Raw genomic sequence first — 22675 nt, forward strand, 5'->3', positions numbered from 1 at the left:
ATAGGGCACAAAACATAGCTCGCAAAAACAATGTAAAGGGGAAGAGGCGATCACGGGACTGGAATCTCAGTTACTGCTGCTCGAATCACAGGCGAGCAAGGACAGAGAGCCCTCCATGCTCCGTAGTCTGCAACTCCTACGGCAAGAATATTTGTCACTGGCCAAGAAAGACACGCAACACAAGCTATTCACCGACGTCTGTATGACATAGATGACAAGACTGGTAGGTTATTGGCATGGCTTAGCAAGAAGGAGCTTGACAATAGATGGGTTTCATTGATACAGACGGAGGATGGTCAAATTCATTTGACCCCGGTTGAGATAGCAAACGCCTTTGCAGACTATTACGGAGCCTTTTACAAGCGACGTGACCTAGCTGAGGTGTCACAAATACATGCATATCTTCGGGAGATACAACTCCCTAAATTAGAAGACGATGTGTCCTAGAAACTAGACTATAAGATTACACAAGACGAAATTATGACAACTATCGGCCAACTGAAAACGGGAAAGGTACCGGGACCTAATGGGCTGCCTTCTGAATTTAAGCAATCATGCGACGCTGTTCGGCCCACACCTTCTCCAACTATATCTGGAGGCGCATGAGACGGGAAGCCTCCCCAGAGACTTGCGGACTGCCACAATCGCAGTCCTCCTGAAAAAGGAAAGACCACCACAGGCATGTAGCTTGTATCGCCCTATTTCCCTCATTAACAGAGACCAAGATACTAGCCAGAATATTAGCAAACAGGCTCACCGTAGTAATTGGTGCCCTCATTCATAGAGACCAGTCCGGGTTTATGCCCAAAAGGTTGACAAGGCTCAACCTGAGGAGACTACATAACTGGCTGGAAGTGGTTCACAAAAGAGAAGATCCACACCTAGTCCTCTCCCTTGATGCCGAAAAGGCATTTGACACTGTCCACTGGCCTTTTCTCATGTCTGGAAGAGTTTGGGTTTGGTCCGGTATTCCGACGTTGGATCACTGTACTTTATGAGAGACCCGTGGCCAGGGTCCGAGTCAATGGGGGTAGTGTTGCGGGAATTCCCAATAGATAGAGGTACTCGACAGGGCTGCCTGCTATCTCCTTTGCTTTTTGCCCTGGTGTTAGAACCACTTGCCCGAGTGATCCGATATCACCCGGACATCATGGGATTCAGGAATGAAGAGAATGATGAGACTGACGAACGTATATCCCTATATGCAGACGACATATTGATGTACGTTACATACCCGGAAACGACACTCCCAACAATCATGGACAGCTGTGAGACATATGGTGCACATGCGGGGTACAGTATTATTGGGGGAAATCATACCTTTATCCAGTAGACAAGAGTGGCAGTTACACTACAGGCCCGAGTCAACTCCAGCTAGCGCAGGAGGGCATCTAGGGATCTACGTTACAACGAACATACCTATGGCACTGGATCACAATTTATACAGGAATTTTCGAGCAGACGTGGAAGACTTTGCCACTGATGTTGCTAGGTAGGGCAGCACTATATAAAATGATAGTGCTCCCAAAATTTCTCTATGTGCTGCAAAACACCTATCAGCGCATTCCAGTGGAGGTCTTCAACAAAATCGATGATCTCTTACGGACGTTTCTCTGGGATGGGAGACAACCGAGAATTGCACTGGCGACGCTACAACATAATCAATACAACGGTGGTATCTCCCTGCCTGATCTTCGGGCGTATTAAGGGCAGCACACATGGTTGTCGTGAACGAATGGCAATACTCAGAAAGAGATCACCCCACCTACGCACTTGAATGCACACAGTTCACCAAGCGCCCATATACACATTACTTATACGGGGGTAAAGGAGCGGCGCAGCTCCTGACAGCAACGCCGATAGTGGTGACAGCATGGAAACAGACGGAGAGACAAATGAAATGGGATGGCTGTGTTACAAGGGAAACACCACTCTGGGTGTGAACCCGGCTTCAGGAAATCACAAAATTGCGTGGTTTCTGGCAGTGGGATTTACTAGGCATCTCACAACTCAAGGACATACTGCACCGTAAAGAGTTGGTTACTTTCTCACACCTTCAGGCTACATACGATATGAACATGACTCAACACTACAAATGCCTACAACTGGCCCGTGCATGGAGAGCACAACACATAGACACTACTACCATCCCCGAATATGCACCTTTGGAGGGGCGACTCCTGATGGGGGCACTAGTAGAGAAGGCGGTTTCCTGGACCTATAGAACAATAATAAATAACAAACCAGACACATTGCAGAAACTACGGGCGAAGTGGGAATCAGAGATGGGGGTGTTGGAGGATTTAGATTGGGAAATGGCATTGATGCACCCCCGGGAGGTAGCCATTAAATCCAGGCTTCGACTGATCCAATTTAAGTATGTACACAGAGCATATTACGACAGGGCACGATTGCACCATATAGGGAGGGCGGAAACACCTGACTGTTTGCGCTGTCGGTAGGTAAATTTTTTCACACAGTGTGGGATTGTCCGAAGATTCAATTCTATTGGGCTACCTTGCTGGAAGAGCTGGGAAATGTCCTGGGAGAGGTGATTCAGTTTAATCCCTAGTTTGTTTTGTTAGGAATCTCCACTGAAAATTACCTCCCCAAACCCAAGTTAACCCTACTGCAATTGGGGTTAGTGGTAGCAAAATGCGACTTGGCTAAGGCATGGGGAGCAGTGGCGAATCCATCTCTAACTGAATGGAAGAAAAGCATGGATATGTACATGTTGGGGGAAAAGACGACTTCTAAAGCAAGGGGTTACCCGAAAAAGTTTGAGAATATGGAAACTAAAATGATGTCCAAAGATGCGTTGCAGTTGTTTGCTTGTCCACTGTTGTCGTTCATGTATAACACTGACGTTGCACTGAATATGCCGCTACGTTTTGCTGCCAAACAGTTTACCTGTACTGTATTTGAGAAAATGTCAATAAACATTTATTTTAAAAAATTTAAAAAAAGTGTATTTATATCTCACTATCTGATGCTTATAAAGAAACAGAGAGAAGCAAGTACATGCAAACAATACATACCTAGGAGGAGGGTATTGGGGAAAAGGGCCAGGAAACCTTTGATAATTATCTATTTTGAACCGACACAACAAAAGCAATATCGGAAAAACAGTAAGGAAACTAAATCCACTAAATCCGACACATTACTCTTCTCCTTTTCCAAATTTGTATGCCTGAGATATAGGGACTAAAGATCCTAGACAAATGGGATTTACTACAAATAGAATGGGAAAATGAGGTAACAGTATTGGTGTATTCACAGCTGGTTAAGTCTGCACTATTAAAAGCAGAGCAAGAGTTACTTAAAGAAGGAATTAGATTTGCCCCCAGACCAGAATTGTCAGAAGGGGACAAATATGAGAAACCCTTCTTGATAAATCATGCGGGGTTGGGATTAAGACAGATAAGATAGATCAACCAGGGATGCGAAGATAAAGGTGATCTCAAAATCATTATAAGACATTATCAAATGGATGAATTTAGGGAAGGCTCAAATTCTGTGAACAGCTATAAGGTGTTAGCATTTCCAGTAATGGAGCAAAAAAGTTGGCTAAGTGAGATTGATTAGAAGGTAGCCTTGTCGGACAGCCTGGGCATACTCACTTGGAATAGAAATGGATTTAGTACAATATCTATATTGAAAATAATTTAACAAATGCATCGCCATGCGATTGTATGCCTACAGGAAACTTGGCTATGCGACGAAACCCCTCTGTTTGAAGGATATGTCCAACTATATGCATCAGCCAGGAAATGACAATTTGGACGTCCATCTGGTGGACAAATAACTGATATCGACTGAAATAGCAAAGAAGGTGAATACCTTGAAAGTTAAGTGTAAATGGTTAGTGGCTGGTAGAGTGACTCTTTTAGATCCGAACCCAGAGTATGATGGTATAGTTGTAGTAAATGTTTATATGCAGGGGGTGGAGATAAGAAGTATAAATTAGAATTGGAAAAATTCTAAACAGGATATAAATCGACGGACATCATAGACATCTGTTCATACTGATGGGAGACTTCAAATCATAAATTAGACCCTTGTGGGGTCTTGGAGACAGATCGGCCAGCAAATCGCACATTCAGAATAGGCAACCAACCATGCCCCCATAGATTAATTCAAAATTCCATGCATGGAAAAAAATACTTAAAATCAGAGCCTTTGAGGTGAGGAAAATTTAGGGAAGTTACCACTAACCCGACAGTTGCGATGGTAGGAGGCAATAAAAATAAAATTAAAAACCAAGAGATTCGGTTGTATAGGAATAATTGTACTACCCCAGGTGGCTCACCACTCGATTCACAAAGTGTATGGGAAAACTAGCAGTCTTCCAGCAAAGACAGACACTAGACGGCATCCCTATTTCTGATAACCTAGGATGGTTTGAAAATGTAATCTCACAAGTGGTTCAATGTCTAAGGGTCAAGTTTTTAAGAAATAGCTGTAGGGAACATAGGAAAAAGAGAAGCCAGAGAAAATATAATACACTGAGTTTATTACAACCCATCCAGAATCCACAGAATTTTCGGCTCTCCTTCCAGCTGCCCGCGGTGTTACGCCCTGGATGCTGATATGGCACCTATGTACTGGCTCTGTCCTGTAGTTATGGACTAGTGGCGTGATGTAGCACAATACATTAGCTGGCTGAATGGGAAGAGCTGACCTTAACACCATGGCAAGGAATTTTTTAGGGGCTGTTTAGGCGTAGGAAAGCGGGGAGCGCTACAAATCACTTCTTGGACTTTGTGATGTTAGTGCTGCACAGGTTAATTGCCATGAACTAGAGGGCAGCCGTGCTGCCTATCTTGGATCACTGGCAGGCACCAACACTTACATGGGGTAAGGCAGAGGCAGTGGCATTGCGTTGGGAGGAGGCATGCAGGTTGCGTAGGATGCCAAATGCAGTACAATAGGAGGGCTCGTTGGACGAGCTACAGATGGCACACGAGGGGTCCTCTGCCCGTAACACATTTGGTTTGTTATATACCTGGTTGCATCCTTAGAGACGTTGCATGTCCTCCCCCTCTTTCAGAGTTTGTTGGACTGGCGGTAAGAATTGTTGGAGGGAATCTGCGAAGTCACAGAAGTATGCTTGTGACCATAGAAAGGTAGTAGGCAGCGACTGACTCATCCTACCACCTTATTACCCATACGCTGGGGATCGGGGGGCGGAGCTAGCCAAGCCTGAAGATGGCCGAGAAAGCTCGAAACCCCGGAAAACGAAATCGGAACGACATACCTAACGATCGACCTAAGTTAAGTGAAAAACACTGCACGGGTAAGACCGAAATGGAGTTGAACGCTGTACGGCGCTGGAGAGGCCTGAACACAGGAGGGTGCAGCGCAGCCGCTGGCTAAAGTGAAAGCAGGCGGGGCGAGTAATCGGCGAACCTAGGTCGCCAGACAGCTGCAGTCGTTACTGACAGAGGCCCGTGAGAAGCGCAAGCAGTGTGGGAGGGAATGGAATGCTGCACCCCGTGGACAGCGGAAGGTGAGCGGCACGCTTGAGAGCAGAGTCGGGGCCCCCGGGACCAGCGTCTGCCCTCTACCACGGTGCGAACTGTGTGAAAGGCGAGGCGGGCGGCGCAAGCGGGGCCATACAAAGCAGGACTGCGGGTTGAGTGCTGGTCCTCCTCCCTTGGCGTCACCTATACCCACCGAGAGCCAGATTAGAGCGCCACTGTAGTTTGACGCCAAGGCTGTGCAGGCAGAAATTATCGAAGCGTGGTCAGGAGATTTCGCTCATCAGGCAAGTGCGAGAGTGCAATTGGGGATATACGCGGCAGCAGCGGGAGAGCAGCTGGCAGGCATACCTACAATAAAACCACACACTGCTGACCCACTGATACTGCTGCAAGATAGTCTGCACCATTATTGCACTGCCGCATCCCTGGATATGGCCCATTTGCACCACGCGAGTCTACAGCGTGTCTTGCTCACGCTGCCTGCACGCGCCAGTAGGCTCTCTGATTGGTTGACAAGGTCCACCAATCACAGTGCTTATTTGGTAGTTGCCAACCAATCAGAGAGCCGACTGGCGCGTGTAGGCAGCGTGAGCAAGACATGCCGTAGACTCGCTGTCTTCTGGGCGTGTTTTAAAAAAGCGAAAGATTTGAAAAAACACGCCCCCTTAATCGCAAAAGGACGGGGCTTGTTTGGAGAGACAAACCTCTTCTCCAAAGGCTGACCAGCATTTCAGAGGCCAGCCAATGGAGAAGAGGAGAGAAGAGGGGCGGGTTAAAGCCCCACTACTCCAAGTCATTAAATCTTGCGAGCGAGACTGGTCAAGCGCAGCCTTCGCTAGCCGAGACCTAAAAAGGTTCTGGAAGTTAATGCAAGATGGATCTGGTACGAAGCAGGGGACTTTGAACTGCGTAGTGACACAAGATGCAAAGGAGAGATTTCTAGAATAAATATATGGGGAAGGGTGGGGTCAAAGTAAGCCAGAAAGAAATCGCTTGGATGGAGCTGGAGAAGGATACCAGGTCTCTTTACGGTTCGTAATGTTAGACAAATTATATCAAATCTAACATTAACCCGGGCAGCTAGCCCAGATGACCCCGGCAGTGAATATAAAATCTAGACCGGATTGGTGGGCAGAATTATTTGCCAAAATGTTTAATTATATACTTGATTCAGGACTCATGCCTGACAATTGGAGAGGAACAATTATTAGACCCATTCATAAATGGGGAGACATAAAGATACCAAAAAAAAATTATATGTTAATCAACCTTCTGGATGTCGGCGACAAGATGTTTGCGAAAATAATACTGAAAGCCTTAAGGGGGGGGGGGGGGGGGGGGGGGGGGGAGGGCCACTTGACAATTGCTTCTATCTTTGGGATATGGCATGGAAGTCAGTGGAGCGGGGTAGCCTGTTCTGCTGCTTTGTCGACTTCCAAGCAGCTTTTGATCTAGAAGATCGAGAACGGTTATGGGAGACGCTAATTGGCTTGAATATACCAAAGGATCTCCTGACTATAAGCCAAGGGCTACACAGCCGCAATTGGGTACAGGTCATCCCAGATACAGAGGGGAATCTGTCGCAAAAGATATCTAAAAGACATTGGCTAAGACAAGGGTGTGTCTTGGCCACTTTGCTTTTCTCCCCATTTACAGGAGACCTGCCAGCTACTTTGAGAACAGCAAGGGGTGCCAGCCTAAAATAAGCTGGGAAACATAGTGTGTTTACTTTATGCAGATGACCTGGTAATCCTAGACCAAACAGAGATAGGTCTGCAAAGGAAACTCAAGGTACTTAGTGAATATTTCAGCCATAAAAAAAAAATCAATAGTAAACTTGGAAAAAACTACGGTCTTGATTTTGGTCAAAAGAGGAAGAAATGTAGCTGGTTCCTGGTTTAACAAAGCCGGAAATAGTAAAGGAGTATAAATACCTAGAATATGGTTTGAGAAATCATTGACTTGGAAAACACACTTGGATGCACTGAGAATTTGGGGCCTACCTCAGCTAGTGGTCTGAAAAAATTTAATAACTATGGAGAAATGTCAGATAGACCAGTTCTGAAAGCTTATATGACCATGGTACCTCCCCAGTTTTTATAGGTGCTGCACTGTTATAAGTGGCAGGAGGGAGGGAGACGTGGAAGCAGGAAAATGTGTAAAAAAGTTATTGACCCTACCCAGGTACTACATGATACAGGCAGTAAGAATAGAAATTGGAATGGTATCATGAAAGAAAATGGCAAGTATGGCATTAATAAGATACTGGCAAACGCCTGGGGTGAGGGGATGACCAAAATATATCACAATGGTGGATATATTACACAGTGAAATTAAGTGCGCTCAGGGAGTTAGGGAAATGTTAGCTATGGTGGGTTGGGAATTGAAAGTTGAATTATGCCTGCAGAACCTACAACTTGATAAAAGTAAGAGGAAACTTAGGATATTAGGGAAAGAAACATCACAAGATCATGATTGGCAGTACTTGGAAGACAAAAGATCTATGCGGTTAATGATTAAGTCACAGCAGAATAATCAACAGTCCCCATACATAGATATATTGCCCGATCGTTGGCTTGGAAAGGAATTATTAAAGATACGAAGCGGATTTAACCCGTGCGATGCTACTGAAGGATTAAAAGGGCTCTATGATAGACCCTGAAGGGAGGTGTACCTGCAGCTTAGGCACAAAATGTGATATTTTGCATATTCTATTAGACGGTGTTAGAAATGGGATTTTCTGAAGGCTAGGGCTTGCGCCAAGGCCAGACAGAAACCATAATTCTAGTCAGGATAAGGGAGTTACACTCCTAAAATAACCCCTGCTCACCCCCTTGGTAGCTTGGCACAAGCAGTCAGGCTTATCTTAGAGGCAGTGTGTAAAGCATTTGCACATAACCAACAGTAATACAGTGTAAGCACTACAAAAGGACACCACACCAGTTTAGAAAAATATCCAAGATTTTTATATACTTAAGACAGGACCAAAAACGATAAAAATCCACAATACAGTACTTAAAAATCTTCAGTTATCAAAATGTGCTTCAAATAGTTCCTTGATGTCGATAGCTTCGTACAGGGCTATCACGGCTTTCGTAAGCAAACAAATCCAAACAGTTCTGGCCGGCCACGGCGTCGCGGACCAGCTACTGTGTCAGGAAGACCTACTAACAGTACCTTTTAGAAATGCAGGATGTCGGCGACCTCTTTGAGCTTCCGAAAGCACGGCGTCTGCAGGCATCGGTTCCGGAGTCGTCGGGGCCCTTGAGCTCACAAGCGTTGCAGATTGAACTCCTCTCTGTTGAAGTCAGGAGCGCTGGCGTCGGGTGCTGCAGTGCGGCATGCAGTGTTCAGGTGCGAGCAGCGGCTCGGTGGCGGTGTCAGATGGCGTCGTCGGTGAGACCAGGGTCGCAGTGCGAAGGGAATGCGGTGCTCGTAGCAGTGCTAGCAGGTCGCAGTGCAAGCAGCGGCGTTGCTGAAGCGCTGTCGTCGGTTGACGAACTGGAGTCGATGGCGCCGGAGTCAGTAGGCCATGGCTGCGATGTGGGATGAGAGCGGTGTGTCGTGTAACTTTACGAGCAGTGCCCTCGAACCACGGTGCAAGCAGCGACGTCGATTTCGGTGTGGAGCGGCGTTGTCCGGGATACCAAGGCATCGTCGTGAAGCGAGGCGGTGCAGAGTGCGAGGCTCACAGGTCGCGGTACAAGCAGCGGCTCGGTGGCAGCGTCGTCTGTGAGACCAGGGTCGCGGTGCGGCGTTGTCCTCTGCAGTGCCTTCAGGATACGAAGTCGGCAGCTGCATCGTAGACGTCGTTGAGTTGCTTTTTCTTCTGTTGCAGCACAAAATGCACAGTCCCCAGGGCTGAGGGCAGAAGAGCTTGAAGTCTTTGCTGTTCCTGAGACTTCTTGAACAGGGGGCAAGCTCTACCTCAAGACCTTGGAGAAACTCACAAAAGTAGATTGCAGAAAGTCCAATCCTTTCACTGCCCAAGACAGAAGCAGCCACTGCAGGCCAAAACAGCAAAGCACACAGCAATGTGGTAGTTCCTCCTCACAGCTTCTTCAGCTCTTCTTCTTGGCAGTCTTCTTGGTCCAAAAGAGTTCTAAATTTCAGGGGTCTGGTCCCAAATATTTATATCCCAAAATCCTTTGATCTTAGGCAGAGGGTGTCTGTGCCCAGCCAGAACCAGTTCTGCCTTCTGTGGTGTGACTTCCTGGCAGGAGGTGGAAACGGCATGGTCAGAGGCAGACCAGGCCCTTTGAGGTGCAAGGAAATCCCCTCCCCCAATTGCAGCCTAGGTCTATTCAGCCATTTCCTGACCCACCTAGACTATCTGGAGCCACTCTTGCTCCCCAGTCTTCTGTCATCCAAAACCCAGACAGGCAATCCACATTCCAACAGAGACACACGGAATGACTAACAAGAAAATATCTACTTTCTAAAAGTGGTATTTTCAAACACAGAATGTAAAAATCATCTTCACTAAAAGATGCATCTTTAGATTCAGAGGTCAGGCATACTAAACTTTAATTTTCCTACCCAATTCCCCAGGCCAGTTATGTTTATAAGATGTTATAAATAAACTCCCCATTCTGTCTTATGGGGAACAGGTAGCCTTGCAATAGCAAAAAACGAAATTGTCCGTAATTCACTATCAGGACATGCCACACACACCAGGGCATGTCCTACCTTTCACATACACTGCACCCTGCCCACAGGGGTACCTTGGGCCTACTGTATGGGTGGCTGACATGTAAGAAAAGGGAAGGTGAGGGACTGGCAAGTGTGTGCACTGGCCAAGTCGACATGGCAGTTACAAACTGCGCGCAGACTCCACAATGGCGGGTCTGAGGTACCTCTTCCGGGCTACTCAAGCGGGTGGCACAATCAGTGCTACAGGCCCACTAGTAGCATTTGATTTACAGGCCCTGGCACACTCAGTGCACTTACAAGTAAATCAAATATCCAATCGTGGAAACACCAATCCATAACACAATTTCCAACAGGAGCACTTGCACTTTACCACTGATCAGCAGTGAGAAAAGTGCGCAGAAACACTATGCCAGCAAAAACATTGGGAGGTCAGAAAACAAAAACTCAGGGGAAACATCAAAAGATGCCAAGTCTAACAGACTGTCTAGAAGTCCTTGATGCACGAAAAACATTTTTTTACGTCATAGCTTTTTAAAATATGATGTCAAACCATGAGCACAGGCAGTAGACCTGTTGACCGAAATGCACTTTATGGATATAGCTTGTGCAATCGGGAGGTTTATGCTTGAAATTAAGAAAGTTTAAGACTGTATAGAATTGGAGGGTTTTTTTAAAATCTTTAGTCTATGATAAAAAGGTACCTCACTCAGAAAATTTTTTTATTAATTAAATTGGGGAATTTTTTGTCATTTTTAGAAAGATTATATTTTGAGATTGCTTTTGCAGAAGGTTGATGTTTGTATGTGTTTAAGGACCAAACGGTCTAAATAAACATTCTTTTTGACTGACTGACCAGTCGCTATAATAACCTGGCTCCCAACCAGCCTGAAGGTGACCTGAAGTCTAAACTACATGACTTACTTTACAGCAATCACCTGATATCCAACAGATATTCACCCTATCCTTTCAAACTTCACATAGTGGTGGAATGATATCCGTTTTACCCACAGAATGAAACCCAATTCGGCAAAATCCAATACCATTCTATTGTGCTTGTTTGATCTAAGGCTACCATTTATAAACTTTCTCTCCAAATAACCAAGGACTAACTCTAAACTTGAGCATTTTACTAATCAAACAACCTACTGTTCTGTATTCAAATTGGTATTGCAGTTTACTGATGTGCTGATTGTAATCTTAAATGTCAGTTAAATATTTTCCAAAGTCATCTTAACCTTCAGTTTGGACTGCAAAATCTAGAGTGGATGGTGTGACTGATCACTTAACCATTGCCCATTTTTGTTTAAATCTTTATTAGGACAACAACAACAACAAAATCAGATGCCTGACAATTGTATTTTTTTTTTTGAGACACATTTTCTAAAACCCGCCTGATAGTGGCTGAGAATCTCAAATTCCTCGACCCAATCCAGAAGACGATCTAAAATCAACCTCGCAAAAAGCTTCTGGCCGACATCTATTAAGCTGATGGGCCTATAATTTGCCGGGAGCAGAGGCGACTCCTTCTTAAAGATAGGGACTACCTCCGCTCCAAGCCAAGTAAAGGGGACCGACATACCCTCAGCAATTGCGTTGAATATTGCTAAAAGATACGGCGCCCATACCCTGGGCTGGTGTTTATAGAGGTCTCCAGGGACCCTATCCAGCCCTGGAGCTTTACCAGTAGGAAGCCTAGATATAACGGTCAAAACTTCACCCAAGGTAAAGGTAATCACTGGAGTGTCGGCAACATCACTCGTCAACAATCGTGCCGATAAAACCTCCCCGCAGGAACGGTCCCCCTTATAAAGCATGCTAAAGTGATCTTCCCATACTTCTGGAGCAATATTCGGGTTAATTGCTGGATCGGGTTCAACTGAACCAGTAGTCACGATCTGCCAAAACCTCCTTGAGTCCCTATTAGCTAAGGCAGTTGTAAGAGCAGCCCAGTTCTCATTACCCCATTCAAGCTTGGCGTGGTGAATTCGATATCGATAAGCACGTCTCTTAGGTTGGATGACTTCCTTTTTTGAGTTCTCTTTTAGAGCATCCAACAATTCACTCTTCGCTAATCTGCATGCCTGGTTATACCAGGAGTGCTTTCTACGAACAATTCTTCGACTGGGAACTACGGGGTTTAAAATATCTATTAGGGTAAGAAATAGTGCCTTATTAAGTTCACCCAGTTTTCGAAAGAAATCAGACTGGGGTTGTTCCTCCATGAGAGCAACCATATCTTCCAGAGCTAAACTAACCCTAGCATATATTTTTGCCAAGTCATCTCGGTTACTCTCCAATTTTTCCTATCTTACCCTACGTCTATTGTTAGAGAGAGTAAGGCTGTTAGTTTTATTAGGTTGGAATAGGGCTTCACCCTTGCGCAAGGCTGGTAGTAGAAAGTCCAAGATTAGGGGATTGTGGTCGCTCTCTCCTCTAGGGAGCACCCTGAAATCCTGGACTCGACTCCACTCCTTGCATTGGACAAAAATGTAATCAAGGCGAGCCTCCCTACCAAATTTATTAAAAGTGGGCCTGGAGGGATTATCAGATTTTGTTCGTCCATTACATGCTCTGATCGAATGAGCCAGTGCTAGAGAAGTAACTTGGACAGCCAAAGGTGCCCAAACTCGTACTGTGGGGCCTGAGACAGATGGAATTTTCCATAAATCATCCTCCTCCTGGTTTATGGCGTCCAACAAGCCTTCGAGTGGTTCAAAGTGAGAGTTGAAATCTCCACCCACCACTATCAGAGTATCGTCCGGAATATTAATCAATACCGTAGATAACTCTTCAATGGTACTTGATTCAGCAGAAAAACTGACCGGTCTTGAATAAACATTAATCAAGGCCATTCGAAGGCCGGAACGCCAGTCCAAGAGTACACACTGGACGTCCTCAGACCCTGTATTTAGAACAGTAGGACTACAACCCAGATGGGTAGCAACCCAAATTGTTAAACCCCCAGATGGTCGGCTCCTTCGTCCCCACCTAGCTGGAACTGAGAATGAAGCAAACCCCAAGCGATGATGCTCTTCCCTGGCCCATGTTTCCTGGAAGCAGCATATGTCTTGGAGGTCTATAAATGAGCCCCAATCGGGGCAATTAAGCTTGTTAGAGAGACCAGCTATATTCCAGGAAAGGATTTTTAATGGAGGTGGGCAACTATGAATAACAGGGGACTTTTCGGAAGGAAGTTAAATGGTTGGGTTTGGGGTTAGTCTATAATCCCTCGTATCAAATGGTGAGGCCACCGGGTGCAATTTTATACCATCAAGGTCAACTCTCCCACTCCCATTCTCCAACTGAAGTCAATCAACCTCCTCAAGGCAACTAAACATGTTATAACCAGAGAGTTCATCCAAAGTGGGGGCATTATACCTAGTAAGCCTATGCCTTCTAATTTGGGAAGTGGATCCCACCCTTGTCCATTCTTCAATATTCCCTGAGTGGGCACCTGTATTTTGTGGTGGATAAAAGAACGATAGCGGGAGAGGTTGAATAACTGAGGCTCCTGTGTTCCCCACCCAATTAAAAATATATGACACAATCTGTGGATTTCTGAAGTTCACCAGGACACAGTCACCCTTAATTTTCTTCAGGGTATTTCCCAGCCAGGTAATCCTCCTTACCATCAGGACATCAGCTCTCATGGTCGGAGGGAGTGGTCTATGAATGTTCAGCCAACTGGTCACTTTGTTTTTAAGTGAATCGTGGGTTTCTAGATCCGGTTTAGCAATCTCAGGAACTCCACTCAGGACTATTACATAGGGGGCTGCCTCAGGGGGGAGGTTCACAACATTTTTCCAAGTTAGTCTACCTAAGTCTTGGTTGGTGATGCCATAATTCTCATTAGAGACTTTCCCTGGTTCATTTAAATTTAATTTGGGTAAAGAAGTAGAGGACCTTACAGTAGATATTAATTGTTTATGTGGGAGTGGTGGCATGACAACAGTGGTGGATGGTTCATTTGAGGAGGATAAGGGTACATCTATTGGGATCATTTGCGTAGCTATTGTGGGTTTTGACAGCCCTGAAGAGTTGGTAGCAATAGGGAAGAAAGGTTCAGCCATGTTCGCTCGTGGGACGCTACGTATACCATTGTCCCTTGGACAGTTATCAGTAACCCCAAAAGCCATTGCAACTTCTTTCAATCTAACCTCAATAGTATCTAGTCTAGAGATTAGAGGGTCTAAAAGGGGTTTCAGGGCATTTGTGAGAGCATTAATTATACGGTCCTCAGCTACACCACTTCCCGTTCCCAATGAAAGAGAGGGAGGCTGCAATAGATAAAGGGTTTGCACAGGAGTTGGGGTAGGTATTACAATTGAATTTTCAGTCAATCTTGTATCCACTGAGGAAGGAATTAGCAATGAGGCGTCAGAAGTACAATCTATTCTAAGCTTTTTCCCCTCCTTAAACTTCCTTGCACATTTCCTTTTAGATAAAGCTCCCTCCCGAGTCCCTCGTGCAGATACTAAATTAAGTTCACTCTCCACGATTGGAACAACTTCAGGCAAAGGGACAATTGCACTCTCGAGAATCGGTTGAAGTGAGTCTTGTCGTGATGTTGTACTAGTTCTAAGTTCCTGCAAAACTGATTTGATCGTCTGGTCAATGCTGTCCATTAAGGCAGTGTGTGAATCATCCATACCACCCGGGGATCTTACAGTTGCAAGCAAACCCAGGGAGGATCTTCTGGTACTTTCAATGCCCTCAGAAAGACGTCTTTCTAGAATATTTAGCTCATTATTCATTACTGAGTTATCCCTCATAAGAAAACTATCCAGAGTACCTGACACCAGTGGGGTTTGGGGCACAATTTTCTTCCGCATACTTTTGGTTGACATTAGGACGTACTAATACCGGAGTGTCGACGGCAGCCAAGAGGGGGGGGCCCGGTCCGGCCTTGACCGGGCTTAAACGGGCCCGCCCTTTGCCCGGGCTTCGCCCTGGTCTGCGCCCCACATGCGTCCCGCTCACGCGAGACTAAGTGTGGTTAAAATAGGCAGAGGGAGGAGTCGGGAAGAGGAACCAGGTGCAGCAGGTGAGTGATACGCAAGGCGCCCTGGTCCTCGCAGTCCCGAATGTGAAAGGTTCAAAGTAAAAACACCGTTTCCTCTGAGAGCAGCGTGTCGTCGTCCGCAGCCGGCGAACAGGTCCTCAATTAAAAGCCCAGCCGGTGTAGAAGAATGCCAAAGCCTGCGAGCGGCAATTGTATTTGAATTCTGTGCTCAGCATAACTTCAAAGGAAAGCCACCAACAAGCTAAGATGATACTTTAGCTAGCATTGCATTTTTGCTGAAACTTCCAAAAAACGTTGACATTCATAATGTATGACAGGGCTATTTTCCATGACTGAGCAAACATGGACATTAACGTCATAACACCTGCTGCACAATCAACCATCAATAAGGTGAACAACACTTCTAATTCATGTTTTTCCATAACAAGTTCTACATAAAGATATGTTCTGCTGATCGTTAATCCTCCTTCTTTGGCTCCATGTATAATGAGTGGGTAATGGGAAGGTTACCAACAATATGAAATTGATGTCTATCTGGATACATATGGATCATTATAAATTGTTAGGAGAGCGATAACAACCATGTAGATGTCAAAGGAACAGCAGCGTTAGTCAATTTAATGGATTATGGTGGTGTCAATTAGAATGTATTGGCGATATCAATGTAAAATGGTGATTGAGGTGCTAACATCTACCTAACTTTGGTATTAATTGGTAATATCAATGGAAACCTCAAAACAGTACATTGACTGAAGTAGAAAGGAAGGCAATACTATGAAAATAAAATATCTATGTCGAAGCCAAAAGGTGGTGGTAAAAATAATGCTGGTGTTGCAATGCAGCATTACAATTTTGAGTAAGCGGGAAATTAAGATAATGGCCAAAGCGGCTGGAAGTGATGTCAGCCTCATTACCCATTTTTGTTTGGCATGGCAATAATGCTAAAACGAGGTTTTTAGTTTTGGTGGTATAAAGTTGTGAGCATGAGTGAATATGTTACAGATACAAATGATACAGTTCGTGTTGAGCTGAAGCTAACTGCAGTGTAGCCACAACTTAAGTTTTTTCTTTCATACCCACCCCTTTGCCACATTCCTATTTTGAATAATTTCTTCAGAAACGTTAATTAGGAGCATAGTTATTGTTTTGCACTACACGCAACACATTCTAGTACAATGACTGATTCAGAACACTAAAGTGGCTCCTGCAGTAAGCTGTGCAATAAACAACTGCAAAAAAACATGCAAAAAAAAAAAATGCAAAAAGAACAGTGATGGACAGAATGCAGAACAATGTAATACATTCACCCCAGTACAGAGATCTGGGCCTAAATCCATCGTTTTTTTGCTCACCCTGCCGTTCCAGCTTGAACCCAGCCATATGCAAATCAGTCTTGACCCTGTGCCTCATGGGTACAGTCCAGCCCGAACTGCCAAGCCAGTTCCTCCCTGGACTGGAAACAAGCATCCTAGGACCGGTTTCGGGGTTTCACCCCTCTTCAGCCAGGATAGCTGGATTCCAGTGGCATGAAGAGCACGGGACCCACGTCTGGGCATACCCTTCCCACTCGGGGTGACAAATGCAAAAAAAACAGTGATGGACAGAATGCAGAACAATGTCATACATTCACCCCTTGTTTCCGGTCCAGGGAAGGCATGGCTTGGCAGTTCGGGCTGGACTGTTCCCATGAGGCACAGGGTCAGACTGATTTGCATATGGCCATGTCTGAACTGGGGTGGCAGAGTGGGCTAAAGAACGGTGATGGATCAAACCCAGATCTGTTGACTGGGTGTGAGTGTTTGATTGGTTCTGATGCTCCATCCATCACCATCCCCTTTTGTACGTGCAATAAACAACTGCAACCATACAGCCTAACCAAAACCAAGAATCAATAACATAACTGGTGCTTTGCAACCTCAACATGCAACTGCTTTGCTTGCACTGGGCTTTCAAGCCATCACTGGTTCTCTTCTGTAGGTCTCAGACAAAACAGCTCTCTAATACATTTAGAATCTCATTACAGCTTCTTCTATACACAAAATAGTGTGTCTATTCTGTGATGTGGATTTGGACAAATTTGTAAAGAGCTAAATTCGTCAGAATGTTATAACTGAAGATAGTTTGATGATGCTAACATCAGTTTAAATAATGAGGATGTCGGGTTATGTATGTTAACTTCGTGGCAAAGATGATAATGCCGTGGAGATGTCAAAGTCCAGGCGGTAGTGACAGCATGTTTTAGAATTCAATGAAAGGATATTGGGGAGCCACTGACCGAGTAATAGAATAACCTATATGCACTTGTATTTGCAGTACTGATTGGATGTGTAATAACATTAAAGGACTGTTTTCCAAAAAGGGTATAAGAGAGTAGTGGCTGCCAATTAGCCACATCATTTGTTTTCATGCATTGGGCTTACCTGGAGAACTCAAATTTGAAGATTTAATTTTAAGTACCGAAAAATACCGTACAGGTAAAATCAAAATTCTAATGGAACAACGAGCAACAAAGAAGCACCGTAGATGTACAAGATAATCACCCTTTCATGGTATAACTGATCTAAAAGTATAAAACAAGGAATTACCAGAAACCCTGGATTTCAATGAAAGACTTTCAACACCACTACAATGAAAGGCCCTAAGTAAAAACACTACATTTTGTGAGATAAGCATAATTTAAAGCAAAAAAGCTTCAAAAACCGTGATATGCATAAGTAACTCGGGTGGGCGGTAATCAGAGATAAGCGCATGATATGTTAACCAGTTAATACACTTGAGGCCAATGGAACACTTACTGCATCTCCAAAGCGAAAAGAAAATCAAATTAAATAGCAGTCACCATCAGAAGACTTCGCAGAGAGGCACGAAAAGTACAAGAAGTGCTGGGAATTTTCTGCGTAATAGGGAATGCTACAGTGGGAATGCAATAACTTCAAATCCATCTCTAGGCATCAACTACTTGCGCAATTAAGCAAACTTTACAATAGAGTTTCTGAATGACAGATGTGACATGCAAATACAAAACGTAGGCGCTGGACTCACCTGGTGGGATCTGAAAGTTGGCTGGCAGCTGGAACGTAGGCGGAACTTTGGTCGACAAGGTCTGCGGGGCAGGCATCCTGGGGGAATTGGTGACCTTGGGTTGCTGAGCGCCGCCGGCCATGGTTGTCATCCTGGTGACCAGAGCTGCTCCAGGTTGGGGGGCGGGGACTGCTGCAGCCAGGGCACTTATAAGGGGACCCGGCGGAGCTGACAGAGAGAGCGAAGCAGTGCACACAGGGAAAACAGGAGCACCTTGGGGCGGGGCGGCTGGTACCCCAGGTGTCGGGGGCTCAGGGTGGGGGCGGGCTGGAACGGCGGCGCTCATGCTGGGGGCATGGTCCAGAGCACGCGGCACCCGCGCGGCTACCTGCTATAGCCCTGAACGCACATGGCCATCCACGGGCGCGCGCCGAGCTCAACACAGCCGTAGCGCCAGGCACGCCGGAAACGAAAGCTTGGTGCCGTGCCTCACCGAGTCCGTCATCACAGGTATCCTCCCCACCGGGGAGACACCGAGCTACAACAGCCACTTCCGCAAGCACAGGTCAGCGGCGTGCCGCCGGTGCTGCATCAGCCATGTTTATATAGCCATGCGGCCTTCGCGCAGGCGCCCAGGCGCGAGGTCGGCACATGTCTGGGTACCTAGCGTTCTGATTGGGTGCGAAGGTCACTCACGCCTCGGAGGAGGAGTGTAGTCAGACAATGACGTCAGAGAGGCGGAAGCTCGAAGTGTTCCACGCTGAGTGAAAGTTTTTGTGACGGATGCCGAGGAAGCAAAAGGATGCTGTGCTTTAATGATTAATTCATGGAGCAACCATTTTTACTCCTTTTTATCCGGTGTGGGCGCTGGTCTTTTGCCTTTGCTACTGCCTTTTCGACTGTGGATAGGAATTTTGTATCTTCCATCGCGGGTGTTTTGTTTCTGTTAATGCGTATATTTTGAACGGTGATATTCTTCTGAGCAAACTGATTGTTTACTACTGTACTGTGACTGTCCTCCATACAAAAGAAGTAATACATACATTTCCCTCTTCGAAACGCTTTTTTCTGTTTATGTGATGTGTCGAGAAGCAATGTTGTAAGGATTCAGGTAGGATAAGAATTATTGTGATCAGGGCTTTTAGCGGGCCGCTTCCTTCAGTGGCTCAGAATCGGCAGTAATTAACAAGCATTGGCATAGCCAATATAGGTCTCGCCTTTGGGACCTTAGAAGTGTTTAGTTATCCAGCACAATATCCTTGGTGCAACAACATCAACTGTTGCATGGCTAAACACTTATAAGGTCCCAAAGGCGATACCTATTGGCTATGCCAATGCTTGTTGTTATAAAGCATTGCTATTAGATATGTCAGCCAATCAGATGCAATGGTAACAAACTATGACTACAATTCCCAGATAGTATCATTCCAAATGAACAAGCACATTTGTAATAAGTCCCTAGCCCCTATAATATGTAAAATGCACGTAGGAATACACCAAATTCTTGAATAGAACAAGCTTTAGTTTCGAAATGTTAGCAGATGTTACATGAATACATGAGTTGTGCACAAAACAAAAACCTTTTGTACTACAGTATACTGAGCCTTCATGCCCCCCTCACCCGCCCGGGGGGAGTCGGAACTATAGGAATGACATAACCTACTTTTTGTTTAAAAAAAACAAACGTCCATCCCTGGACCGGTAATGCGGACCATCAGGGACTACAAGGTGCCTCAGTCTGAGAGTGAAAGGATGGGGTTCTGCAGTGCTGTAAAGCTGAGATCAGGAGAGTGAGCTACAGAAGAAATAAAAGCCCTCTCACCAGGTTCCTGCCACCTAATAGAAGTGTACATGTGTGCAATTGGTTAATCAGAAAATGGAAAGGTCGTTTGAGAGCAGGATTTCCCACCTATCGGTTTAACTTGCATGTATTTATCATATAAGGTTTGTGTGTTCGATTACATGCAGTTATTTCAAAGTGAAAGGCCAACAGTACAGAATATTTTGTCCGTTTTAGCCACGGTTTTGATCCAATTCCCACACTCACTGACCCCGCCCCCATTGCAATCTGGATGACAGTTTTCGTATTTCAGTCAACCGCTGTCCTCGCTTTTCGGGGTGGGTGTAACGATCGGGCAGGATGAATCCATTTTGTATTCCCTTGAAGGTGACTCCTCTCTGACCCCGAGTTCATCCTTTCCGATGTGTCATCTCCAGTGAAGACTGATGTCTTCCCTTTCCAGACAAGAGAGGTGCCGGGAATCTGATCTACAAACTTTGCCCTGGGCTGAGGGCTCCTGGAGATTAGTCAAGCTACAGTAATCTCCCTTGATGGCAGGCGTTTAAACGCACTTGATTTATAGCCGAAGATCAGTGCGTTCTGAGCGCTCATTAAATGCTTTCATCATCAAAACCACAATAGCAGTTGAGTCTTTTCTAAAAGTTCATTAATTTAGCAATAGAAAAAAAATAAACGGAGCGCGGTGTGCCTAAATCGGGCGCCGCGCTCTGAATTAAAGTAAACCAGCACTGTAAAAAAAAAAAAAAACAAGCTCGCGAATGGTGCGCGCGAGAGCGAGTACCAGGGCTCGATAATTTATAATACACATGTCGCCCCTGAGATGCGGCAGCTGCTGGTGTGCGAGTGCGGTTGCGAGCAGCAGCATATGTTTCCAATTATCACGTCTGGGCACAATAATTGGAAACATATTCGATAATTGGAAACATATGCTGCTGCGCGTAACCACAAGCATTAGGCTGTTGGCGTGCACATGGGTGGGACAAAAAGAGGCTTTGGCCAATTGCGTGCTGTCTTTGTTAAAAAGACGCACCCAAAGGCCAATAGCCTGGGGCAAAACTACAAGCACATGCGCGAGCGTGTGGTGGATTTCTGAAAGCCCTTACTTAAACTCGAGCTGAAGCAGCGCATGCGAGCTGCGCTAGGCTTGACCTAAAAACGGACATTGAAATGGATGCCTATCAGACCCTTTATTCTTGTCCTTAACATTTATGGCAAAAACATTGATAGATTTCTGAGCAATCAACGTAAAATTACGTTAAGGTATTAGACCTCAGTGATTTAGTTCTTTTTTTTATTTCACATGTTTTACTCAGCCGTCGAATAGCATAAAAAAATAAAGGAACTGTAATGCTGTGCACAATGGGGGAATGGCGAGTGGGCGGGGTCAAAGGGGTAACTAAAAAAAAAATATATATATATTTTCTGTAACGTTTTTCTGTCTTTCACCTTCAGGTATGTACATATAAAATAACACACAGTTTAAATATAAAATAGATGCAAGTTGGTAATCAATGGGAAATGTACTATCATAGTTTATGAAACTTCTATTAGAGGTCTGTGTCTGTATCCAGAGAGCCACAGAATTGAATCCTGGTTGGAGCAGTGGACAATAGTTAAAGGCGTGACAATCCCCTGAAGCACAGGAGCCTGTGTTACAGGCCTTTAAAAAGCACACAGCTCTGCTGTTAACTCCTTACCCAAACTACTCAAAAATATTAACATTGTATCATTGGGAAGTGTCAAGTGATCCCATTAATTAAAGCCAATACCGGCACCCAAGCTCCCTTTACATTTGCAGATTGACCCATAGAATTTTTTTTACATTTCTTTGAGGTAAGCAGACACCCTGGCAAGAAGGCTTGTTTAGCTATCTGCCCACCTTCGGGTTCAGAGCACAGAAGACTCCATGCCTTACACTGCAGCTGAAGCCTTTCAGAATTAACTGCCCAGGGATGGCTAGCCTTTCACAGAAAGTAGGGTAACTGTTTTCCTTCTATGAGAAAAGTATGGGCTCATCGTGCCCCTCCAATCCCGCCCACTTCGACCACTGGTTTTACTTAAACTTGCATTCCCTAAGTGTTAGATATTTTTAGGATGTGTTTGTGCTTTTATTTTGTGTAGCATATTATCCTTGGATAGTGCATAGACTGAAATGAGTCTCTTCTAGGGGTTTATGTAACGGGCCACGATTGAGAGCTCTGAAGTTAAGGCTGAAGGCATTGCAAGTTTCTCACAGTGGCTCAGAAAGGTGTTCAGAATACATGGTCGCCCAGTCTTTGGCCTTTCTCCTAAGCGCACAGGGCAAAAGTCACGTGACAAGTTGAAATTGTTAATCTGTGCAAACGTGTGAAGGAAGTGCACAGTTGTCAAAATATTGACATGGGGGGGCGTAGCTTGGCGCCGATCATGATGGCGGCGTAGCTTTAGAGCTCCGTCAGGGCCCGCAACGCTACCCATGAAATCCAGCCGTAATCCGAAACCCCGAAGGTAACACAAGTGCCGCAACAGCTCCTGAAGGTGCGGAGCAGCAGTGAGATCTTTTTCGTGGCTCCCGCCGTCTGCGACAACCATTACTCCGGGCAGAGAACAGATTGCACAGCGGAGCTCCGGCCTTGGTGGCAGGGGGCGGAGTCACATACCAAAAGCGAGGCCCACAGGCTGGGGATCTGCAGTACGAGAGAGCCGCGGCTTGTG

General features: G+C 45.4%; 1 protein-coding gene across 1 annotated transcript in view; it reads right to left on the minus strand.

Annotated features, from left to right (window-relative positions):
- LOC146831425 (uncharacterized) overlaps positions 1-18806 on the minus strand; it is a 232073-nt gene extending 213267 nt beyond the window's left edge. The window contains exon 1 of the mRNA XM_085605726.1: positions 18202-18806. Within this exon, the coding sequence (XP_085461852.1) occupies positions 18202-18526 (325 nt within the window). The 5' untranslated portion in view covers positions 18527-18806. The remainder of the gene's footprint in view (positions 1-18201) is intronic.
- Positions 18807-22675: the final 3869 nt, after the last annotated feature.

Source organism: Triturus cristatus, chromosome 5_1, assembly GCF_964204655.1.
Source record: "Triturus cristatus chromosome 5_1, aTriCri1.1, whole genome shotgun sequence".
Taxonomy (NCBI): Eukaryota; Metazoa; Chordata; class Amphibia; order Caudata; family Salamandridae; genus Triturus; species Triturus cristatus.